The sequence below is a fragment of the Megascapheus bottae genome, chromosome 3 (genome assembly GCF_031878675.1).
Source record: "Megascapheus bottae isolate mThoBot1 chromosome 3, mThoBot2.hap1, whole genome shotgun sequence".
In the NCBI taxonomy this organism is placed as follows: domain Eukaryota; kingdom Metazoa; phylum Chordata; class Mammalia; order Rodentia; family Geomyidae; genus Megascapheus; species Megascapheus bottae.
The window spans coordinates 4,356,573-4,378,864 of NC_143511.1; the positions used below are offsets into that span (position 1 = coordinate 4,356,573).

General features: G+C 40.2%; 1 protein-coding gene across 1 annotated transcript; it reads right to left on the reverse strand.

The window, feature by feature from the left end:
* Positions 1-373: 373 nt before the first annotated feature.
* On the reverse strand, positions 374-11,867 carry LOC150064855 (odorant-binding protein-like). Its single transcript, XM_090329274.1, has 5 exons — positions 11,802-11,867; positions 5,106-5,242; positions 3,930-4,000; positions 1,016-1,126; positions 374-531 (listed from the first exon to the last, which is right to left on the reverse strand). Exons 1-5 carry the CDS (start codon positions 11,865-11,867, stop codon positions 374-376), a joined length of 543 nt encoding a protein of 180 aa, XP_090185400.1.
* Between the last annotated feature and the right edge of the window lie 10,425 nt (positions 11,868-22,292).

A 22,292-nucleotide genomic window follows, 5' to 3' on the forward strand; every position in this document is an offset into this window, starting at 1 on the left:
AGCAACGACTAATTTAGGAAATATCATTAAAGTTACTATCATTAACACAAGACCTGTGGCATCTTTTCAGGGATTTATATTAAAACTCTATATGACACAAACTGAAGTGTCTGCCACTCTTCAGATGGGAATATTTGTCTCTGGATGATTACTCAGGCCCTGGGCAGAGAAGAGCTCATGAGGGCATCAGGGCTTTACATGTTTCCATCTCTACTCACCCAGAAATGTCCCTAGGCTGGACAATCATCTGAAAAGAGAGAAAGATGGAGGCAACCAAGGTCAGAGGACACATTCCAGGAGTTTCTGCCATCTCCTCAGTTTCTAAGGACAGACAGTCCCCTGAGCATCAAACCTCCACAGAGGATAAGGATTATTACCCAGGGTCTTCCCAGTATGCAGTGGGTAGAAAGGAGGGTGGTGATTCACCTGCTTCCAGAACATATTGAACATTATCTCTTGAGAGGTGGTTTTCTTTCAGAATTCTTTGTAGCTCTTCCTTTTGCTCTTCAGTGGGAATGCTGCCTGGTTTTCCTACAAGGAGAAAGTGGCCCCTTCTGTGAGAATATTGTTGATTATCATCCCAGATCGTATGCTGCAATGCCCTCCCCTATTTCTGTATTTCGTCTTATTTTATTTCATTTTTCCCTGTCCTAGGGCTTGAATTCAGGGCTTAGGTGCTGTCTTTGACCTCATTATACCCAAGGCTCTCCACCACTGTGAGCCAAAACGCCACTTTGCCTGTCCTGGTGATTTATTGTACATAAGAGTCTCACAGGCTTTCCTGCCCCGGCTGGTTTTGAACTGTGATCCTCACAACTCATCTTCCGGGGAAGCTGGGATGACAGATGTGATCCCCAAGTTCACTCTCAATATCCTCCAATGTCATCCCAGGAAGATCAATGATGCCCACCATGTATACACATAAGGAAATGAACACAGTTCCCACAGCTCTGTGATACACCAGGAGGGAGCATGAACCTTGCTTATCTCTAAAGACAGGAGGGCCCCAACTTACCTACCACCAAAATCACCTTTGTGACATTTCCGTCCTCATCCTGATTGAACTTTTTATACACCAGGAAATCACCAGTATTTCTGATGCTATAGAAATAATTATCTCCTTCAACTGTCAATGCAAAAGCAATATTTCAAGATTCAGTGTAATTGACTGTTGGTTCTGTTTGATGGAAGGCTATTTCATTCAGTGGGTGATAGAGACTTTTCCATCCCAATTACCGGGTGTGGATTTAACACCTGCCTCCTCTTGAATCCCTATAGCTCAACAAATGGAATGTTCTATGTACACACTGGAGAGTCTAGGGGAGAATGTTGCTGATGATACTCAAATATTCTGTATTTTTTAAAAAATTCAAATTTTAGGCCCAGAGCATGTCCTAGTGATAGAGTGTTTGCTTATCACACATAAAGCCCTGGATTCCATTCCTCAGTACCACATAAACAGAAAAAGCTGCAAGTTGTGCTCTGGTAGAGCTCTTAGCAAGGAACACAAAGAGGAGCAGGAACAGTGCCCAGGACCTAAGTTCAATCCCATGAGCAGGCCAGATAAAAAAAAAAAGCTGAGGGACAGTACCGATGGCCCAGGGTCAGGCCCAAGAACAGGCCAAATAAATTCATTAATTAAATAAAAGCTGAGGAACCAAGCCTAAGTCCTGAGTTCAATCCACAGAACTGACAACGCAGAAATGATGCAGAAACAAAACAAATTAAAGAAAGTTTGGAACAATGGGACTGCTTTAAAATGCAGAGCTCCTTCATGGCAAAGGACATAGCTATCAAGTTAAATAGAATGCTCATAGAGTGGGAGAAGATCTTCACCATTCATACAGAGAAGGGCCGCATATCTAAAATATATGTGTAGCTCAATAAATAGAATCTCTCCAAAACAAATCTTCAAAGGAACAACCATCCTATTGAAAGATGGGTCAAAGATCTAAAAAGCGACTTCTCTCAAGAAGCAATAAGAAGGCCTATAGACACATGAAGAAATGCTCCACATCTTGGCCAAAAAGAAATGCACATCAAACAACCTTGAGATTCTACCTCACCCCAGTTAGAATGGCCATGATCAAGATATAACAACAGATAATGCTTGGGATGTGGCAAGGACGGATCACTACTACACTGTCGGTGGGAGTGTGAACTTTCAACCATCTGGAAAGCAGAATGATTCTTTCTCTAAAGACGAAACACAGAGCTCCCCTATGACCCAGCAATTCCATTCTTTGTCTTTTACCAAAATATCCAGAAAGAAGAACACGCTAAAGTCACTGGCACAACTAGGTTCATTGCACCACTATTTCCCATAGCGAAGATATGGAACCAAACCATATGCCCTTTAGTAGATGATTCAATCAAGAAGATGTGATACTTATGCACAATAGAATTCTATGCCACCATCAGAAATAATGACAATACTCCATTTTAAGGAAATGAAGGGACTTGGAAAAAACCATATTAAGTGAAGTAAGCCAGACCCATGGAATATAGGCTCAATGTTTTCCCTCATTTGTTATAATGAGAACACGCTGCTAGGACTCTCCTAGAAATAGATTACAATAGCTCAAAATCTAGATACATAAGGTCATATAGGAACTCTAAGATATGGGAACAAGAGTTTCATCTTTTGTGATTATTGTTCTTAATGTACTGTATTATTCCTCTTCTTTTTATGTCCTTTGATTAATCTCCTATTGTTACTGCATCTGACTTTATTACCTGGTATAATGTATACACATTTATTTATTTAAAATAGGAAAGGGTTGGGGGAAGACAAGATGATTGGGAGTAGATGGGAGGAGGAAATGGGGACAAAACATGAAAAGGGATATCAATGTGTGAGAAGTAATGCACCTACTATCTGGTGAATGTAACTGTAACCCCTCTATACATTACCCTGACAATAAATTTTTTGTTGAAACAATCAGAATTTTTACAATCAAATGGTTTATCCTTCCTTTACATACATGTAAATTTTATATATACATTAATGCTAATGTAATTATATGCAAGTTTATTTAGACACAGAGAGATGCATACATGGAAACACACATGTAAAATATATTTATGTATGTTTGTGCATGTGTGTATGCAATGTATATACTATATGTGTATACATGCATGTGTATACGTGTATGCATATAGGCCTATTTGCATATGTACAATAATACACACAAATACACACATATACATAGACATATATTTAAATGTATACATAATATATACACATATGTGTGTATAGGTATGTTTTTATTACATGTATCTAAAAGAAGGATACATTGCAAAATAACAATAATTCTCTACTGCTAACTCATTCTTCTTCCTACTGAGGAAATTAATTGTTATTTAGTCAGCATAACTAACACTAATGTTACATTTCAGGTAGAATATTGATGCTCTCTTTATTTTCGATTTAATGATTATTTGGCATATGTGTCTTAGGACATGCTAATAATGGTATGCATCCTTTTGTATTTCTGAAGTGGGAATGACTTGGTGGCTGCCAGATAAACACCTGCCCTGAAGGAATTCCTGGACGTCTCAGTCCATTTCAACTCCATCACTCCTGCCATCCATTTCAAATCAACCAATGTCAATCACTGTTAAAAAATTATATATGGAACGAGTGCAATCTATTTTCCAAACGTGCTCAGTGTTGGGACTCTGGGAAAGATCTAGAGAATCATCCCTTCATAGTTTGGAAAGAAACATGGCAGATTTGAAAGAAAAATCAAACATTGCTGACTATGTATCTCAAGGTTTCAGCTTCATTTTCGAATTCTCCACGTGACCCTGAACAGAAATTATTTAAAAATCACAACCCTTTGATCTGGGCGATTGGGGTATGTGTTAGGAAGTAATAGGCAGTCTGAATTCTTCTATGAATCTTCTACCATTCCCTGGCTACTCACAAACTCCTTTGTAGATGGATTTATTAATTCTTTCTGCCACCACTGTGTATTCCAGGCACTCTTCCTCCTGCCTGAGGGAGATAAACACAAGAAGACACACTCTGTGGACCAGTTCTGTGTTCTAATCCACCCATACCCACAACTTATCCATATATCAAAACTCCAAATGCTACAATGCAGGTGAGAAGACTTCCCTTGTTTGATTCTCTACCACTTGAGCCACAGATTTACTTCCAGGTTTCTGTTGGTTCATTGGAGATAAGTGTCTCATAGATATTCCTGCCCATGCTGGTTTTGAACTATGGGCATTTCTACGTACAGTATAGCTAAGATGACAAGCATGAGCCACTGGTGCTCAATACTTTTGCTGGTTTGCTTGTAGTGTACAAAGTTTCTTCCCTGGGCAATTATGTGGGATTTATTTCTGTGTGATGAGGGGAGTCATTCCTTGTTGATTAATGAATGATTGCTGTGTGTCAAAATGTGTCTGTCAGATGTGAGTGGCTCACACCAGTCATTCTAGATGAGATTTGATGATAGTATGTTAAAAGGAGTCCCAAGACAGGAAAGTCACTCAGATTCTTATCTGCAGTGAACCACCGAGGTGCAATGGCTCAGACTGACAGAACATTAGCCTTGAAGGTAAAAGCTCAGGTACAGTACCCAGGCCCTGAGTTGAAGCCTTACCACCAATCACAATAGCAAAATAGTCTGTCAGGGGTCAGGAGCATGGCCTAGCCTAGCATGCAGGAAGCTCTGAGTTTGAATCCTCAATATCACATACACAGAAAATACAGATGTGGTGTTGTGACTGAAGTGATAGAGTGCCAACCTGAGAACAGAGAGACTCAGAGACAGTGCCAGGTGAAAGTGTCATTAATTTTCTGCAGAGGATGACTTTGAACTACTGTCGTCAGTCTACATTTTCCTAAGTTTACAGGCAGGAGCCACCTGTTTCGGGTTAGCTTATCTATGAGGAATGACTGGGATTCACTTCTGGGTGCTAAACTACTGGAGCCTTCTTACCTACCAAGTGTGATTTTCACATAGGTGTTTAGTGAGTTAATTCATCCACCGATGAATCCCATGGACATACATTTTGAAATTTAACCATCTCTGTGCTCTATGAAAATGAAAATTTAGAAGACGCAGATGTGTGTAAGTATTGTTACTCACTTGACGTAGAACCTGTTGCTTATCTCATCACACAATCCCTCGCAGCTCATGCTACGGTAAAAGACTCTCAGTATTCCACCTTCTTTGATTAACTCCGAGTTGTTTGATGCTAGGACATAGGTACGCCAAGCCCCTGACTGCAAGAGAAAGATGCCATTGGGTAGGTGAGAGGATGACGCCTCAGCCTCCCCCACTAACAACATGTGTGGCTGCCTAGACCCTGTGTCACTTGGGAATCCACATCTCCTGTCTCTGGGAGATAACAACCTGATCCTCACACTGAGGGCCAAGACCAATCTGATCAGAGGTGGCTCCTGCCTGTCATCCTAGGTATTCTGGAAGCTGAGTTTTGATGTTTGGGGTTCAAAGCCAGCCCCTTGCAAGCCCTTGTGAGACTCCTATTTCCAATAACCTACTCAGAAAAAAGCCAGGAGTGGAGCTCTGACTAAACTGTAGAATACTTGCCTCGAGAACAGAGGCTTAGGGCCAATATGCAGGCCCCAAGCTTTAGGACTGGCAAAATGTTACTAGGATGGATGGATAGATAGATGAAGATAGGTTGATAGATATAGATAGATAGATAGACACATACATACTTCATACATATATACATATATATGAACTTATATATATGAACATGCATACATACGTATATATGTACATACACACATATGTAGATACATAAATTTGTACACAGATAGATAGTAGGCAGGTATATAGACAGATAGTAGAAAGCAAGGTAGGTATATAGATCATCAATAGATAGGAAGATATATAGCTATAGGTACATAGGCAGAGAGATACAGAGATAGAAAATAGGTAGGTAGGTAGATAATAGGTGGTATGGCCTGGAGTATGGCATGGGGTATAATGTGTCCCTAGCATGCAAGAAGACCTGAGCTTGATTCCTCAGTATCACTCTCACAGAGACCTGGAAGTGGTGTTGTGGATAAAGTGATAGAGTCCTAGCCTTGAGTAAAGGTCAAGGACAGTGTTCAGGCCCCCTGTTCAAGCCCTGAGACTGGCAAAAAAAACTGTAATCAAGTTGTATGTAGGTGGTTAGGTTGGCAGACAGAATAATATATACATATACATACACAATACATACATGCATACATGCATACATACATGCATGCATGCATGCATACATACATACATACATACATACATACATACATACATACATACAAAATATGAACACAAAAGGTCACCACCAACTTTCAAAAACAATCAGAAAGCAATCTCCACTGCTTCAGAGATCCTGCCAACCCCACAACTTCCTCCCCTCCTGCTCTGATATTTTTGAATATTCATTGTCCCATGTCCATAGAATGGTTGAGTACAGAATGATCATCTCAGAAATGGACTTGTGGGTTCAAAAACTCTGACATATGCATAGAAACTAAAGATGGAGTGAGATACTGACAGACAGATACATTTACAGATAATTGTACCCATGGTACCTGTTCAGGTTGGAAATCTTCATTCTGGGCATAAGTCAGGCCACAGAGAAGGGTGATTAGGAGAGTCTTCATCATGCTCCAGGCACTAGTCCTCCTTCAGGTCAGAGCAGCTGTGATGGGAGGATCTCTCTCCATTCCTCTTTTCAAGCCATGGCTCTGTGGGCCCTGCTCAGGAGACAACCAATGGCTTCCCAGCACCTGGCTTTGTTTGACTTCCTGCACAAATATCCTGCTTGGCTTTTGCAAGCCCTGTGTACTTCTACTTCATTAATTAGATGAGAATTGAGAGAAAGTTTAGTGGAATGAATGATGTCCTTTGTCAGTTATTCATACTGGAGAGAGAGGAAATGTTCAATGGTGGTTGTTATTTCTAATTTATACTTAATATTATTGATGTCTTTTGTAAGAAATATTTCATTTTAAAAATCCATAAAAGAAAGTGATTAATAAAAGCCAGCACCTTTCTGTGTTGTACAGATACATCAGTGTACTTTTTGCAATAACAGACATGACCACAAATACTACTAGAAAAAAAAAAACAAACAGAAAGTCCTACAACCTAAGTCCACCTCTTTGTCTCAGTTTATTATTTTTTTATGATTTTTATCCATTTTTTTGGGCCAGGCATTTGTCATAGTCGTATAGTGCTTTCCTAGCATGCATGAAGACCTGAGTTCTATTCCTCAGTACCACATACATACAAAGAAGTTGGAAGTGATGCTTTGCCTCATGTGATAGAGCTCTAGCCTTGAGAAAAGTCCAACAACAGTGCTCAGGCCCTGAGTTCAAGACCCACGTCTGGTAGAGAAAACATTTAAATTTTTGCCAGTGCTGCCACTTGAACTCACAGTCTGCACATTGCCCTTGAGCTTCTTAAGACTAGTGCTCTCCCACTTGAACCAGAACACCTCTACAAGCATTTTTTTATGTTTGTGGTATCCAGTAACCAGGACTTCCTAAATGCTAGGTAAGCACTACACCACTGAGCCACACTCCTGGCTCTTTGTCTCCATTCTTTTGCAGGATGTTTTTAGCCTTATCTTTCATTTGTACGTTTAAGGTTTTTTTTTCTCTTTTTTTCATCAGTTGTGGGGATTGAACCCTGGGCCTATGCCTTGTCCCAGATCTCTTCAGCTCAAGAATACTGCCATACCACTGGAGTCACAGCATAACTGGTTTTCTACTGGTTAATTTGAGATGAGTCTCATGGTCTTTAGTGCCCGGGGTGGCTTTGTACTCTCATCATCAGATCTCAGCCTCCTGAATAGCTAGGAATATAGGCATGAGCAACCATACCCTGCTAGGGTTGTGATTTTTTAAATAATTGTTTTTTTACCAGTCCTGGGCTTGAACTCAGGGTCTAGGCACTGTCCTCAAGCTCTTTCAAACTGGCACTTTACAACTTGAGCCACAGTACCACTTCTGGTTTTTCTGTGTATGTGGTACTGAGGAATCAAACCCAGGGTCTCTGCAGGCTAGGAAAGCACTCTATCACTAGGCCATGCTCCTGGCTCTAGATTTATGCTTCTTAAGATTGTTTAGTTCCTGGTAGCCCTTAAGTATTAATGTTTATTTGTTTACTTTTGGGGTGGGGGGAAGCTATCCTCTTTTCTCTAGCAAATTCAGTTTGAACAGGTTATAATCTTAAATGAAATATGTTCAAAATCGTTGGCATTTTGTGTATGAGATGAAGTAAGGTTTAATCAGGTAGAAAGTCCAACAACCATGATAAACAAGCAAAAGTAGGACTTCTGTCAGTATGCATTCCTTGGAGAACTGACTCAAAGTTTCCTGAGGGCCTAGATGATCCATTATGACTACAGATTTCCTGCACACACCGTGCCACACTTCTTCAGGCAATGACCTCAGGAAAAAAAGGACATACGGCTTCTATAATCCTCTTTCGTGAGTCACTCTTCCAGAAAAAAAACTATTTCATGACCTGAAAAGCACACAAACACCCTCATTCACTGCTCCATTTTCCTAAGTTCTTGATTGTTTTGATTGTTCTTAATAATTATTTGTCCTTTAAGTTTGCATTTCTCCAGGAAATCCAGAACAATAATAGTACCTATCTGATTTTCAGAACTATATAGGATGGGAAGAAATCTGGCTGGATTCTCTCAGCTGAGAAAATTATGTTGAAAAAATAAAAACAGAGTGCTGAGAGTTTGGCCTAGTTGCAGAGTGTTTGCCTAGCATTCACAATGACCTGAGTTTGATTCCTCTGTTACCACATACATAGAAAAATCTCGAAGTGGTGCTGAGGTTCAAGTGTTACATATAAGTGTATCCTTGAGAAAGCCCAAGGACAGGGATCGGGAGTTGGTCTAGTGGTAAAGTGCTTGCCTAGCATGTACAAGGCCCTTTGTTCAATTCCTTGGTACCCTATATATATTAAAAGCCAGAAATAACTGTGGCTCATGTGGCAGAGAACTAGCCTTAGCTAAAAAAGTGTCCAAGTACAGTGCCCAGGCCGAGAGAGAAAGAGAGAGAGAGAGAGAGAGAGAGAGAGAGAGAGAGAGAGAGAGAGAGAGAGAGAGAGAGAGAGAGGAAGAAGAAGAAGAAGAAGAAGAAGAAGAAGAAGAAGAAGAAGAAGAAGAAGAAGAAGAAGAAGAAAAGAAGAGAGAGTGAGTGAGGGAGGGAGGGAGAGAGAGGGGGGCACCAGAGAGAGAGAGAGACATAGAGAGAGAGAGAGACAGAGAAAGAGACAGAGAGAGACATAGAGAGATAGAGAGACAGACACGGAGAGAGACAGAGAGAGAGAGCCAGAGAGAGAGAGAGAGAGCCAGAGAGAGAGCAAGAGAGAGCCAGACAGAGAGAGAGAGAGCCAGAGAGAGAGAGAGAGAGCCAGAGAGAGAGCAAGAGAGAGCCAGACAGAGAGAGAGAGAGAAAGAGACAGAGAGAGAGAGACAGAGACAGAGAGACAGAGACGGAGGGAGAATGTGCAAGGTCCTGAATTTAAGCTCCAGGACTGGCAATAAACAAAACCAAAAAGCAGAAGGAGACAATTTGTTCCCTTGTTATTAATTTGTTTATGTTGTTTGTGGCTTATTCATTATGATTTTTTTCATATATTTTTATTGTAATTAATAGAAGGATTACATGGTATTTGCCAGATAGATGGTGCATTAATTCCCATACATTGATACCCTTTCACATGTCTTGGTCCCCATTTCCCTCCCCCCCACCCCCGCCCCTCATCTTATTTTCCCCTGTTCCCTATCCAATTTCAAATAACCAAATACAAATAAATCCAATATATCGGTAACGAAGTGAGATACTGTAACAATATGAGATACCCAAGAGACAGCAAAAGAGATGAGAGATAACATAGTACCTTAAGAACAACAATCATTCATTATATGGCTTATGTTTCTATATCCTAGAAATCCTTTTATTCAGCATCCTACTATATGGCCTTTTGTATCAAGGATTTGCTCTATTGCAAATCTCTGCTAGGAGAGCCCAAGGTTTCTGCTGATTATGACAAATGAGGGAAACCATTGAGCCTAAGTGCCTTTGAGTCTGGCTTACTTCACTTAATATGATCTTTTCTAAGTCTTTCCATTTCCTAACAAATGGGGCAATGTCATTTTTTCTGACAGCAGCATAGAATTCCATTGTGTACAAATACCACATCTTGTTGATCCCCTCATCAACTGAGGGACATCTAGGTTAGTTCCATATCTTTGTTATGGTAAATAGTGCTGCAATGAACATTGTTGTGCTGGACAAATGCAATTGGTAAACATCATTAATGAAAAATGTGAAAACATAAAGAAAGAGATAAGGGAGGAAGCCACAGATAAACAGGATGAAATCCTAAGCAAGGTGATATGTGCAAAAGGGGAAGCCATAAAGGAGGCCATAATAAAGGTTTTTCAAAGAAAAATGGATGAATTCATAGAATCCACAAACAAAAAGATGACAGAACTCTAACAAATGTCCAAAGAGAATAAAGCTGCTGAGCTAACCACTCAAATGGAAATCAAGGAGCTAAAGAAATCCATACATGATCTAAACCAATGATGCAAGGCAAAAAATGAGCAATTAGAAGCAAGGGAGATGAAGAATAAAGTAGATAGTTTTGATAGCAGGTTGGACAATGCAGAACAGAGAATTTCCGAGGTTGAAGATAATTTAGTTGTTATACAAAAAGGACAGAAAACGAGTCAATTCAAATCTAGGAAATATGAGAAAACGCTACAGGAGGTCCAAGATACAATTAGGAAGCCTAATTTAAGTCTAATTGGTATTGGGGGAGGGTCTAGAGAAAGAGGTCAATGGTATTGGAAATATTCATTATGATCTTATTTATTTTATTTTCCAATCTCTACTGAGGACTGTATTATTAAAAGCCTTTCTTCTTCCTGCTTACTTGTCTATAGAAACTAACAGTGGTGAACTTATTAATTCCTAATCAACATTGGTCAAACAACCAAGTTGTCCAGCCAGGGACATGTCAAGAAATGTGTCCATTTGCTTGGTGAACTTTTCAAAAGCCTGGCTGCCCAATGGCAACCTGAGGATGCTTCTTCACTCTTAGGAGCAAGCTGCCTGTTTTCTCCTCTCCTCCCCCTTACCTGAGGGGATCTTGAAATGGTTTCCTTGGGTTTGAAGTATTTCTTTACATCAGATTTGGCCTGTCAATAAAACCCTCACCTAAAAAGCTTGAAAATGTTTTAACAAGGTTTTATCTGAGTTGTTTGTTGGAGATAAGACTTTCTTCAGATTTTCTTGCCCCCAGCTGCCTTTGAACCACGATGTCATGGTGGTGTGGGTGTGGAAGATGTGGAAATAGCACCCCCCCATCACAGACTTTCGTGTACACATTGGTTCTCATCACCTGGGGACAAAAGGCCAAACTGTGTGGGACAGGAAGCCTTCTCTTTTTGGATCTGCAGGGAATTTCTGGGAACACAGACAATGTGCTATTTACAAACTCCTAGTCCATGGACAGATATCAAGAAATCATTCATAAATGAAGGCATAAGTAATTCACACTAAACAGTAGACATCGGCCATGACCATACACAGGGTGTCTTTGACCTAGGTTCATGTACTTTCCTACCAGGAAGAGTCCATAGCACACATTAGATCCTGGGAAGTCAACTGGTAATCCATGCTTCGTGTACTCCTTTTACCTGTGGTATGTGTGTATTAGCAGTCTATACCATGAGGACACCCACAGTGTGTTGAGTGCATGTGATGCCTCTTTGCTCCTCCTCACCTGTGCTGAAGCCTTCACATCCTTCTTCCCCATGGCAATGGAATCAGCTCTGGGAATAGGAACCATCCTACCCTTTCCTACGAGTTTCCTTTTTCTATGGGAAGTTGTGGTCCTAACTCTCAGCTTCCTATCTTCTTCTCCCTTTCTTCTGAAGTTTACACCATCATAACTTAACTGAGTGATACTATAAAGGATTTTTGAGCATGCATTTCTGACTTAGAAGAATAACTGGATGGGCCCTTCCCAGAAGTAGTGACTCCTAAACCATGAGTGAAAACTTCATCTTTAATACAACAGAAGATTCTTTTGGAAACAACAGTTCAGAATTACAACAGCTTCATGATTGTAATCCTAACTACTCTGCATGGTAAGATCTAAATATGAGGGTTTGAAGTGAGCCTGGGCAAGAAAGTCTGGGAGAGTCTTACCACCCATGAGTCACCCAGAACTACCAAGTAGTGCTATTGCATTCATGGTAGAATGGTGTTGGCTTTGAAAACAGAAACTGAGGGAGAAATCCCCCAAACACATAAAAACATGTACATTATTTCAACAAAAGGAAAGAAAATTTCACCTCAAGACTATAAGGCTAAAACTATGAGAAACTGTATCCAGGGGCCGGGAGTTTGGCCTAGAGGTAGAGTGATTGCCTAGCATGCACCAAGACCCGGGTTCAATTTCTTGATATCACATACATAGAAAAAAAATCTGAAGTAGTGCTGTGGATCAAGATGTAATGTAGTAGCTTTGAGAAAGTCCAAGATCAGAGCTCAGGCCCTAAGCCCAAGCCCAGGACTGGCAAAAAGAAAAAGAAAAAAAGAAAAAGAAACTCTATCCAGCTCGATGAGATGGCTAATACCTGTAATTCTAGCTACTCAGTAGGCTGAGATCTGAGACTTTAATCTCCAATTTATGTCTAGAAAATGGAAGTAGGCCTAGCTCAAGGGTAGGGCAGTAACCTTGACTTGAAGAGCTCAGGGACCAGACCCAGATCCAGGGATGTGGTGGTGGTCTTGAGCTGAAGAGCTCAGGGAAAGGGCCCAGGTTGACTTCAAGCTCAATGACCCAGAAAAAAAAGAAAAGGAAGAAGGATAGATAGAAAGAAAGAAAGAAAGAAAGAAAGAACGAACTTTATCAAATATTCAAGACATGGAAACAATATTAAACACTGTATCCAATATCTCTAGATTCCATGTGAACTTGGAAGTCAGGTGGAACCAACTCTGAACCCCTTCTTTCTGTGTGCTGAGGGATGCTTACATTGTTACTTGATTTTATCAGATTCAGTCTAATAATATAGACTGGCTTTAGTGTGGAAGATGGTGGTATCAGGTAGAGGATCACATTCTGGGAAAGAACACCAAAAAATGAAAATAACACCAGTACTTGTAGGAAAGTTAGAGCTTTATGGGGAAACGTGTGCATGGAGGTTGACAGGAAAACGCTGCTCATATTGTTGTCTGAACTGTGGGTAAAAAAGCCTAGGATTATTAGAGTCTGACCTCCTGTGAAGGTGCGAACCCTCCATGGACTTATCTTGGTGGTTTATGGTTTTATCCTGAATGGCTTACTGAGATTGAGAAACTTATTACCTTCTGATTTTTCTCAGTAAACTTGCCATGGAATGTGCATTTTCTCAGGAATCACACTATTTGAGATCTCCCACATATCTACCTTATTTCCATCACTTGCATACCACCCAGTGTGTTACACAATCTATCCAATAGTCCTTAGAAAGATAAATAGGATAATAAGCTCTCAGAAATTAGCTCACAATTTCCCTCAATTAAAGAAGACCTTTTATCTAAGATTGGACAACAACTATATGCATCCTAAGAAGGTTGTCTGGAAGGATTCCATTGGACAGAGGTGGAATGAAACCCAGAGGACAGCCAAGAGCAGAAGCATTGAAGTAGAATCCCTTCCACTTGGGGTTGTCATTTTGTTGCCAGATAGATACCAAAAGTAGAACTACAGAAAAAGCAATAATGAACATTTGTAAGCACGGATATTTTCTATTATGCTGCTTTCACACTAGGAGGAAGATCAGAAAAATTGTTATAGAAATGGAATCATATCTGAAGAAGAAGAGCACAGGAAGGAGCAGAGGAACACAGTGTTCTTTCTTTCTGTGATGAGGATGAGTCATGCAGAAATATTTTGAGCACTTGCTTCAGGCACACTTTTGCAAAAGTCCACATCACAAACTAAGAGGAAAGTAAGGATTTGAGATGAAAATGCAGAACGGAATTTGGATTGCAAACACTAGGTGAGTTAATTTTTGCATCTTATTGAATTTGGAGAATCCTGTTTGAAAGGACTTGCTTGATAAAAGGTGTACATGGAAATAAAATACATGGAAATATGTTTTAAATGGAAAACAATAACAAACAAGAATCCAGTGCCTGTTGGACAAATTAAAAGGATGTGGAGGGGAGGATGGGTGAGAATGTGGAAAGGTCAATATCGATCAAAATATATCACATTCAAAAATTTCTCTACTCATGGCAACAATGTTATGCGATGACTTTTCTTCTGGCAGGCCTTGGCTTGAGCTCAGGGCCTGAGCACTGTCCTTGCACTTTCTCAAGGCTAGAGCTCTACCAATTGAGTCTCAGCACTGCTTCTGGTGTTTTTTGTTGTATGTGGTACCAAGGAATTGAACCCAGGTATTCATGCATGCTAATCAAGCACTCTACTACTAGGGGAAACTCGTGGGGTATAATGACTTTTTGATAATGAGAAAATAAAAAACTAAATATGGGAATGCAGTGACAGTTTCAATATATTCAAAACAATTCTATGTTCAAAGATTAGATAGAATTTGATAGATAAGATTAGAAAGTAGGAAGTAGGAAGGAGAAAGTCTAATTTTCACCTTAGCTTTACTTCTATGGACTTGGCAATTTCCCTGGTATGACAAATGAGTCATGAAAATGAAAGGACTTCTTCCAAACCTGCACAGGCCCTTGTATTACTGGCAATTATTTGTATTTTGTTTTATTCATATTATTTTGTTTTGTTTCCATTAGGAATACTTGTGCAATTGCTCCTGTGAACTAACCTCCAGATTCAGACTGGATTCGTTGAGAAAGAATGAGTAAACCAATGAATGGAAATATATATGAATATTTATTTACATAATATATAATATGTAATAAATGTAACATATATAAGAAAATATTCCACTCCTTGGCATTTACCCAGTCATCCAGAAAGAAGGACATACTAAATCCACCAGCACAACAATGTTCATAGCAGCACTATTTACCATAGCAAAGATATGGAACCAACCTAGATGTCCCTCAGTTGATGAGGGGATCAACAAGATGTGGTATTTGTACACAATGGAATTTTATGCTGCTGTCAGAAAGAATAACATTGCCCCATTTGTTTGGAAATGGAAAGACTTAGAAAAAAATCATATTAAGTGAAGTAAGCCAGACTCAAAGGAACTTAGGCTCAATGGTTTCCTTCATTTGTCAGCAGAAACCTTGGGCTCTCCTAGCAGAGATTTGCAATAGAGCAAAACCTTGATACAAAAGGCCATATAGTAGGACACTGAATAAAAGGATCTCTAGGATATAGAAACATAAGCCATATAAATGAATGATTGTTGTTCTTAATGTACTATGTTATCTCTCATCTCTTTTGCTGTCCATTGGTTATCTCATATTGTTACAGTATCTCATTTTGTTACCTGATATATTGGATATATTTGTATTTGGTTATTTGAAATTGGATAGGGAACGGGGAAAAACAAGATGAGGGATGGGGGTGGGGGGGAGGGAAATGGGGACCAAGACATGTGAAAGGGTATCAATGTATGGGAATTAATGCACCATCTATCTGGCAAATATCATTTAACCCTTCTATGAATTACAATAAAAATATATGAAAAAATTGTATGCTAGATAAGCAGATAAATTCATAGATACACAGATCAATTGATGAATGGATGGATAGATGCATGTATAGATACATAAATAGTTGTATGTACTAAGTGTACATACATGTACATATGTAGGTAGTAATATATAATTTATAGTAACATGTTTCATAGTACTATGCATGAGTTATACATTAGTAATATATATTAATTATATATAGTAGTATATTGTGTATTGTATAGTTATTTTGTATATATTAACTAGATATATAGCATATATCATCTAAGAGGTGATATATTGTATTCTCCAAAAATGATTTATTTAACAGAAATCCATGTGACAGAAGTCCTGAATTTGTTGATTTGTTCCATAGGGCCACCACTCCAGTAGGTGTAGTCACTGGCTGCCATCTTTGACTCCAGAAGCAACAGCCACACAGCCCACTGAGGTGGACAGTGGGGACATGGTGTGAAGAGCACCTGCTGCCAGGAGTTGGAACAGAAGAGGAAGAAGCACTCCGGGACTTGGGACAGCGTTCCCCCTTCATGTTTCCTGTGCCATCAGGAAGCTCACTGACTTCAACTTCATTTCCTTTTCACACTAATCCCCTCCTCAAAGAGACAAGATGTCAGCCCTGGATCATCTGCCATGTCCAGGTCATTGAAGGACAGTCTCAGGGGACAAAAGGTCCTCACACTTATGACAGTGGGTTCATTGTTCCTCAGGCCCATGGAGCCATCACATAAAAAGAGGGATGCTCATGTTCCCTGAAGTCCAGGCAGCATGATCTGAGTGTGCACAGAACAGGGATCACCAGCAGCAAAGTCGTCATGAAACTTCTGCTCCTCACTCCTCTTTCTGTCATCCCTGTGCTGGCTTCGAGGTCCAGCTATCTGACATACCTTGAACAGGCTTGGCTGCTATTTTCCTTGCCCACGGCTTGTGTATGTGAGAGAGTTGTATGTGTGTGTGTGTGTGTGTGTGTGTGTGTGTGTGTGTGTACATGTGTGTGTTTTATATTCAGAGTGATGTGTAGAGAAATTACTGTTACGTTCATCATAGTTGTGAGTATATTTCTTCTACAAAATTGTTTCCCATTCCCACATTTTTCTCCCAAGGTGTAAAGTTCATTTCCAACTATTTGAATTGTGAATATCTTTGTTACTTTGGTTCAACCTTTGTGTCTTGTCTGATCAACTTATTGTTGTGTTTTCCTCATTCAAATAAATAAATGAATGTATATACTATATACTATATACCAAGTCAGACAGAGTGACAACAGGAAATAAACATAAAGTATTTAAAAATGGAAGGAAATAAGAAATAAATTCATATAGTACATTGAAAACAACAAGCACAAAGATAAACTTTTGTTTCCTATCCTGGAATTTATTTCACTTAGCCTCATTAGGACCTATGTAAATAGCTTTTGAGCTACTGTGAAACTCTGCTAGGAAAATTCAGTGTACATATTAATTATTACAATGAGGGAAACCATGAAGCTTATGCTTCTTTGGGTCTGGCTTACTTCACTTAATATCTTCCCATTCTCACTGGGGCAATGTCATTTGTTCTGATGGCAGGAAAGAAGTCCATTTTGAAGAAATACCATTATTTCTCCATGCATTCATATACATAGGGGCATCTGGGATCTTTCCATATCTTAGGGAATTTGGAATAGTACATGAATTCATTTGCCTTCCTCATCAGGAAAATACATTTGCAGCCTTCAACTGTCTGTTGTGGGTGAAAGATTGCTTATGTTTTGCAAAGGCTCAGGCTACTGCAGAGAACTCAGCAGGGGAGAAGGTGTCCACACAACCTGAATCTCCATCTGTCATGGTGTTCACATGTCTCTGAGTCAAGGCAACCTTTCAGGAGAGGGGAGGCCTGGCCTCCTCTGCTGCACCCGGACATACCAGAGTGTCTACTGGTGTTTGTGGGGAACCAGGGTGAGGAGGAGAACTAGGGCAGAAGGAACAAGAGAGGCACTAACTTTTACAATGCACCATTTGTCCTCTAGCTCAATGGGCAGTGGATCACCTGGGCATCCTTGCAGACAACCCAGAGAAGATCCAAGAATTAGGACCACTGAGATTCCCTTTATGATCCCTAAGACTCCTGACGATTATCAAGTCTTGATTGTCACCTTTGATATTGAGTAAGCCAAACTCCATCCTGCCCCAGGATAAAAAGACAGAACCATTGACTTCTCAAAGACACAGGGCCACTTCTACTTTTCTACATAAGAGTCTCATAGGCTTCCCTGCCTTGCGTGGCTTTGAACTGTGATCCCCGGATCTCAGCCTCCTGAATGACTAGCATTAAAGGCACAAGTCACTGGCACCTGGCTAGGAAGAATGATGGTGATTATTATTTTTGTTGATGATGTCTTCTGCTACATAGCCAGATTGGAAAACTGACTGGATTATATGGACAGGAAATAAGGATTTTGCTGATGCTTTGTGTTGTTTTGCAGGCAAAATGGAGAATGTGGAGAAAATAGTGTTAAGGTTTTGAGGAACGAGAGTGGAGTGTACAAAGCACAATGTGAGTTCACTGTGATGTGGATGGAGGTCGCTACTCAACCCAGAGGCAAATACATGGTTGGGGGATTCCCATAGCCTTCTTTAGTTCTCTCACATATGGCTCTGAAATCTAAAATCATCGAGTTAGGATGGAAGTGATGGTGGATAAACAAATCTACTTTCTAGGTATTAGGAGCAAGGTTCCTTTACCATAGTATCTACCAGAAAGAAAGGAGAATTTTTTATTCTTTTTTTATTTACATAGGTTTTTTAAATTTTGTATTAGCATACATGAATAATACAAAGTGATTTCTTGGTGATAATTTCATAGATATATATAGTATACTTCGAATAAATTTGTACCCTCTGTTGTATTCCCTTATCCTCCCTCCATTATCAGTATTTGGTAGGTTTAATTTTATTATCTTTTTTCATGTATTTTATTGTAATAAATAGAAGGGTTACATTATATTCACCAGATAGAAGGTGCATTACTTCACAAACATTGATACCCTTTCTCGCATTTTGTCCTCATTGTGCTCCCCCTACCCCTGTCCCTCACTGTTATATGCAGGGCAGGGGACAGGAAATGAGATCCAGGATCTTTAGTGGACTGAATGTGATTGTTTCGTCCCTGGCAGACTCTGGTACAAAGTATTAAATAATCCTGTGGGCAGACCAAGATTTCTCTGCATTTTGCATCGTGAATGTGGATGAGGAGGGACTAACCTCCACCTGTTAGCAGGTGAGTTGTGGTGGCCTCTGCCCTCTATGAGACTGTGGCTGAGTTGTGCACATAGAAGGCCTCAGGCCTGCATGGAGCTGGCAGAAATGGTTTTCTGTTAACTAGAAAAGCCTCTTCCCTTAGCTAATTTCAAGAGACCTGGCTCTGTTGAACCCTCAATTAGTCCCTCCATTTCCACAGCTGCCTGAGCAGAAGCCTGTGGCATTCACAGAGTGAAAATCAATCTGTCAGCTAGCAACCCACACTGGAAATTATCATTCGATCTGATTGAAGCATACTCAATTCCTCCCCTCCATAATCCAGTGAGCTCATTTCTATGTTGAACTCTTTCACGATGTTCTCTGAGTGTGAAAATAAATCTGAACTGCCTCATAGACAAATATGAATGGACCCTTTCAAATATAATACTCTCCAACATGAAAATAACTTGACCTCTGACTGTATCAATAGACCCAGGCATCTGAGTTTTACAGTAATACACAGAGTGGTAGTAGAATATGGAGCCCTGATTGGATCAATTGTCCTGATATAAAAATATGAAGATTTAGAATTTTGTCTCCACTATTTCACATAAGTAAAAGGGGGAATGGAGTTAAGGATAAGGATACATCATTTCATCCACTCATTTGAAGAGGCATGAAGAATACCGAAAATATGAACTGAATGAAGACAGAGACTCCAGAATGTGGAGTAATTAAGAAATTCAAGCTAGACACAGGTATTTCACATGTGTCACCCCTGCTACTTATGGGGTTGAGACTAAAGGAATCATAATTCACAGAGCGCTGGACAGTGGAGTCCAAGAGACTTCTCCCCAAGGAGAAGGGCATCCCATTTCCCAGCTTCCAATACATTCCATACCCAGGTAAGGCCTAGTGCTTTCTCCTATGCCATGACAAAATTTAAAAAATCAATAGGCATGAAATGAAATAACTTGTCAAGATCTTTGCTCAATACTTTCTTTGCATTAAATTTAATTTCCCTCGAATGTTAGTGAATGGGCTTTGTAACATGGAACATCTCCCCCACTATTCTTCCTTCCTCTTTTTCACAGACACTTTTCTCCAGGATTCAACTGGCTTGGGTGAGTAGACATGTACCTGCCCCTTCACCCACTGTGGCTCTTATTCAGTCTTGTTTGTCCTGCGAGATTGAGTTCTGCATGGAGAAGAATCTCTCTTGAAGGAGGCCATGTGGCATGAGTGTAAAAGCCATGGAAATATCACCTTCTAACTTCTGAGTACATGTGGATTTCTGTCTATTTCCAGTGCACAGTCGACATCAGCCATGACTAGGACAGGGCATCTCTGACCTAGCATCATGGAATCTATGTTCATTCCTAGGAAAATAAGAGTTGTAGGAAAAAATCATGGCACAGATTATTCCCTGGCAAGTTGCCTGTGTCAGTCTGTACCTCCTGTGCTCCTTCTATCCGTGGTGTGTGTGCACTTGCAGTCTCCACCATGAGGATATCCACAGTGTGTTTAGTGCACGTGATGCCTCTCTGCTCCTCCTCTCAGGTGGTGAGGGTTTCAGGAAAGGACACACAATCTCCTTCCCCATGCCCGTGAATCAACTCTGGGAACATGAACCATCCTTCCTTTTCCCACGAGATTCCTTCTTCCTTGGCATGTTGTGGTGTCTATTTTGACTTCCTATTTTCTTCTCCCATTCTCCAGAAAATTATGCTATTATTATTTAACTGAGTGATTCAATAAAGGATTTTTGAGCATATAATCTGTCTCTGAAGATTGACTAGATGGGCCCTTCTTAGAAGTAGCGACTCCAATACAATGAGTGAAAACTACATCTTTAATACAGCAGGAGATTCTTTTGGAAGTAATGATTCTGAATAACACCAGGTTCATGAACAGTAATCCTAGCTATTTCACATGCTAAGGTCTAAATATCAGGGTTTGAAGTCAGCCTGGGAAGGGAAGTCAGGGAGACTCTAATCTCCCATGAGTCACCAGAACAACCAATCAGGGCTGTTGCTTTCATGGTAGAATGGTGCTGGCTTTGAACACAGAACCTGAAGAAGAATCCAACCCAAACACTCACAAACAACTACAGTACTTCAACAAAAGGAAAGATCTTTCATCTTTGAGACTATGAGGCTACATTAAGAAACCAAATCCAATCTTCAAGATATGGAGGCTACATTAAAATACTGCATACAATGTCTATAGATTCCGAGTACACTAGGTGGCGGGGGCAACAGCTCTGATCCCCTTCCTTCTGCATGCTGAGGGAAGACTCACAGCCTGGTTGAGAGAAACTGTCCAACTGACATTGTCCGCTGGCTTGATCACATTTCATCTACTGCTATAGGCTGGCTTTAGAATTGAAGAGAAGGTGGTAATATAAGGCAGATGGCCACATTCTGGGAAAAAGCATCCATGAAATGTCAGCATTGTACTTTTCAAAACTCGTTGCCACGAGGAGAGCTATGTGCTTGGGGTTTGACTAGAAAATCATGGTGGTGTTATTTTCTGATCTGGGCCTGATAAATCCCTATAGTGATGAGAGTCTGATTTGCTGCAGTAATGTTGTTAAAGGACAAGAACAATCACAATGTGTCCCTATTCCAGTGGTTCCTGGAATTCAGTGCCGAGGCCCGGAATGCGAGGACCAGGACCGACAAAATAAGAATATAAACATAACAAAAATAAAATAAAATAGCAGTTTGAACTTAGAGAAAGCATAGCCTACTCCTCCCTTACCCATCTCCCAGGAATTCACTGGACTCTGTGGATATGATAGTATTGAACACATTTCCCAAGAGTGTACTTTCATCCAATACAATGGTAAAGGTGTGTAATATGATGCAAAAAATAACAAGAAAAATGCTGTAAGGAGACTGGGAGCATGGCCTAGTGGTAGAGTGCTTACAAAGCATGCCCAAGGCCCTGGGTTCAATTCTTTATTACCGCAGACACGAAAAAGCTGTGGCTCAAGAGTTAGAATGCTTGCCTCAAGCAGAGGAAGAAGAAGAAGAAGAAGAAGAAGAAGAAGAAGAAGAAGAAGAAGAAGAAGAAGAAGAAGAAGGAGAAGGAGAAGGAGAAGGAGAAGGAGAAGGAGAAGGAGAAGGAGAAGGAGAAGGAGAAGGAGAAGGAGAAGGAGAAGGAGAAGAAGAAGAAGAAGAAGAAGAAGAAGAAGAAGAAGAAGAAGAAGAAGAAGAAGAAGAAGAAGAAGAAGAAGAAGAAGAAGAAGAAGAAGAAGAATCAGAAGAAGAATCAGAAGAAGAATCAGGAGGCAAAGGGGGCGGAAGAGGAGGAGGAGGAGGGGGAAGAGGAGGAGGGGGAGGAGAAGTCAGGACCCATTTTCT

What these genes read in the sequence shown, in the direction of transcription:
- LOC150064855 (XM_090329274.1), bottom strand. Translation starts at nt 11,867, where the DNA reads ATGGTTCCTATTCCCAGAGCTGATTCCATTGCCATGGGGAAGAAGGAT. An exon ending in ATCCATCTACAAAGGAGTTT is followed by an intron (nt 1,127 to 3,929) that starts GTGAGTAGCCAG and finishes TTGCATTGACAG; the next exon opens with TTGAAGGAGATAATTATTTC. An exon ending in AAAGGTGATTTTGGTGGTAG is followed by an intron (nt 532 to 1,015) that starts GTAAGTTGGGGC and finishes TTCTCCTTGTAG; the next exon opens with GAAAACCAGGCAGCATTCCC.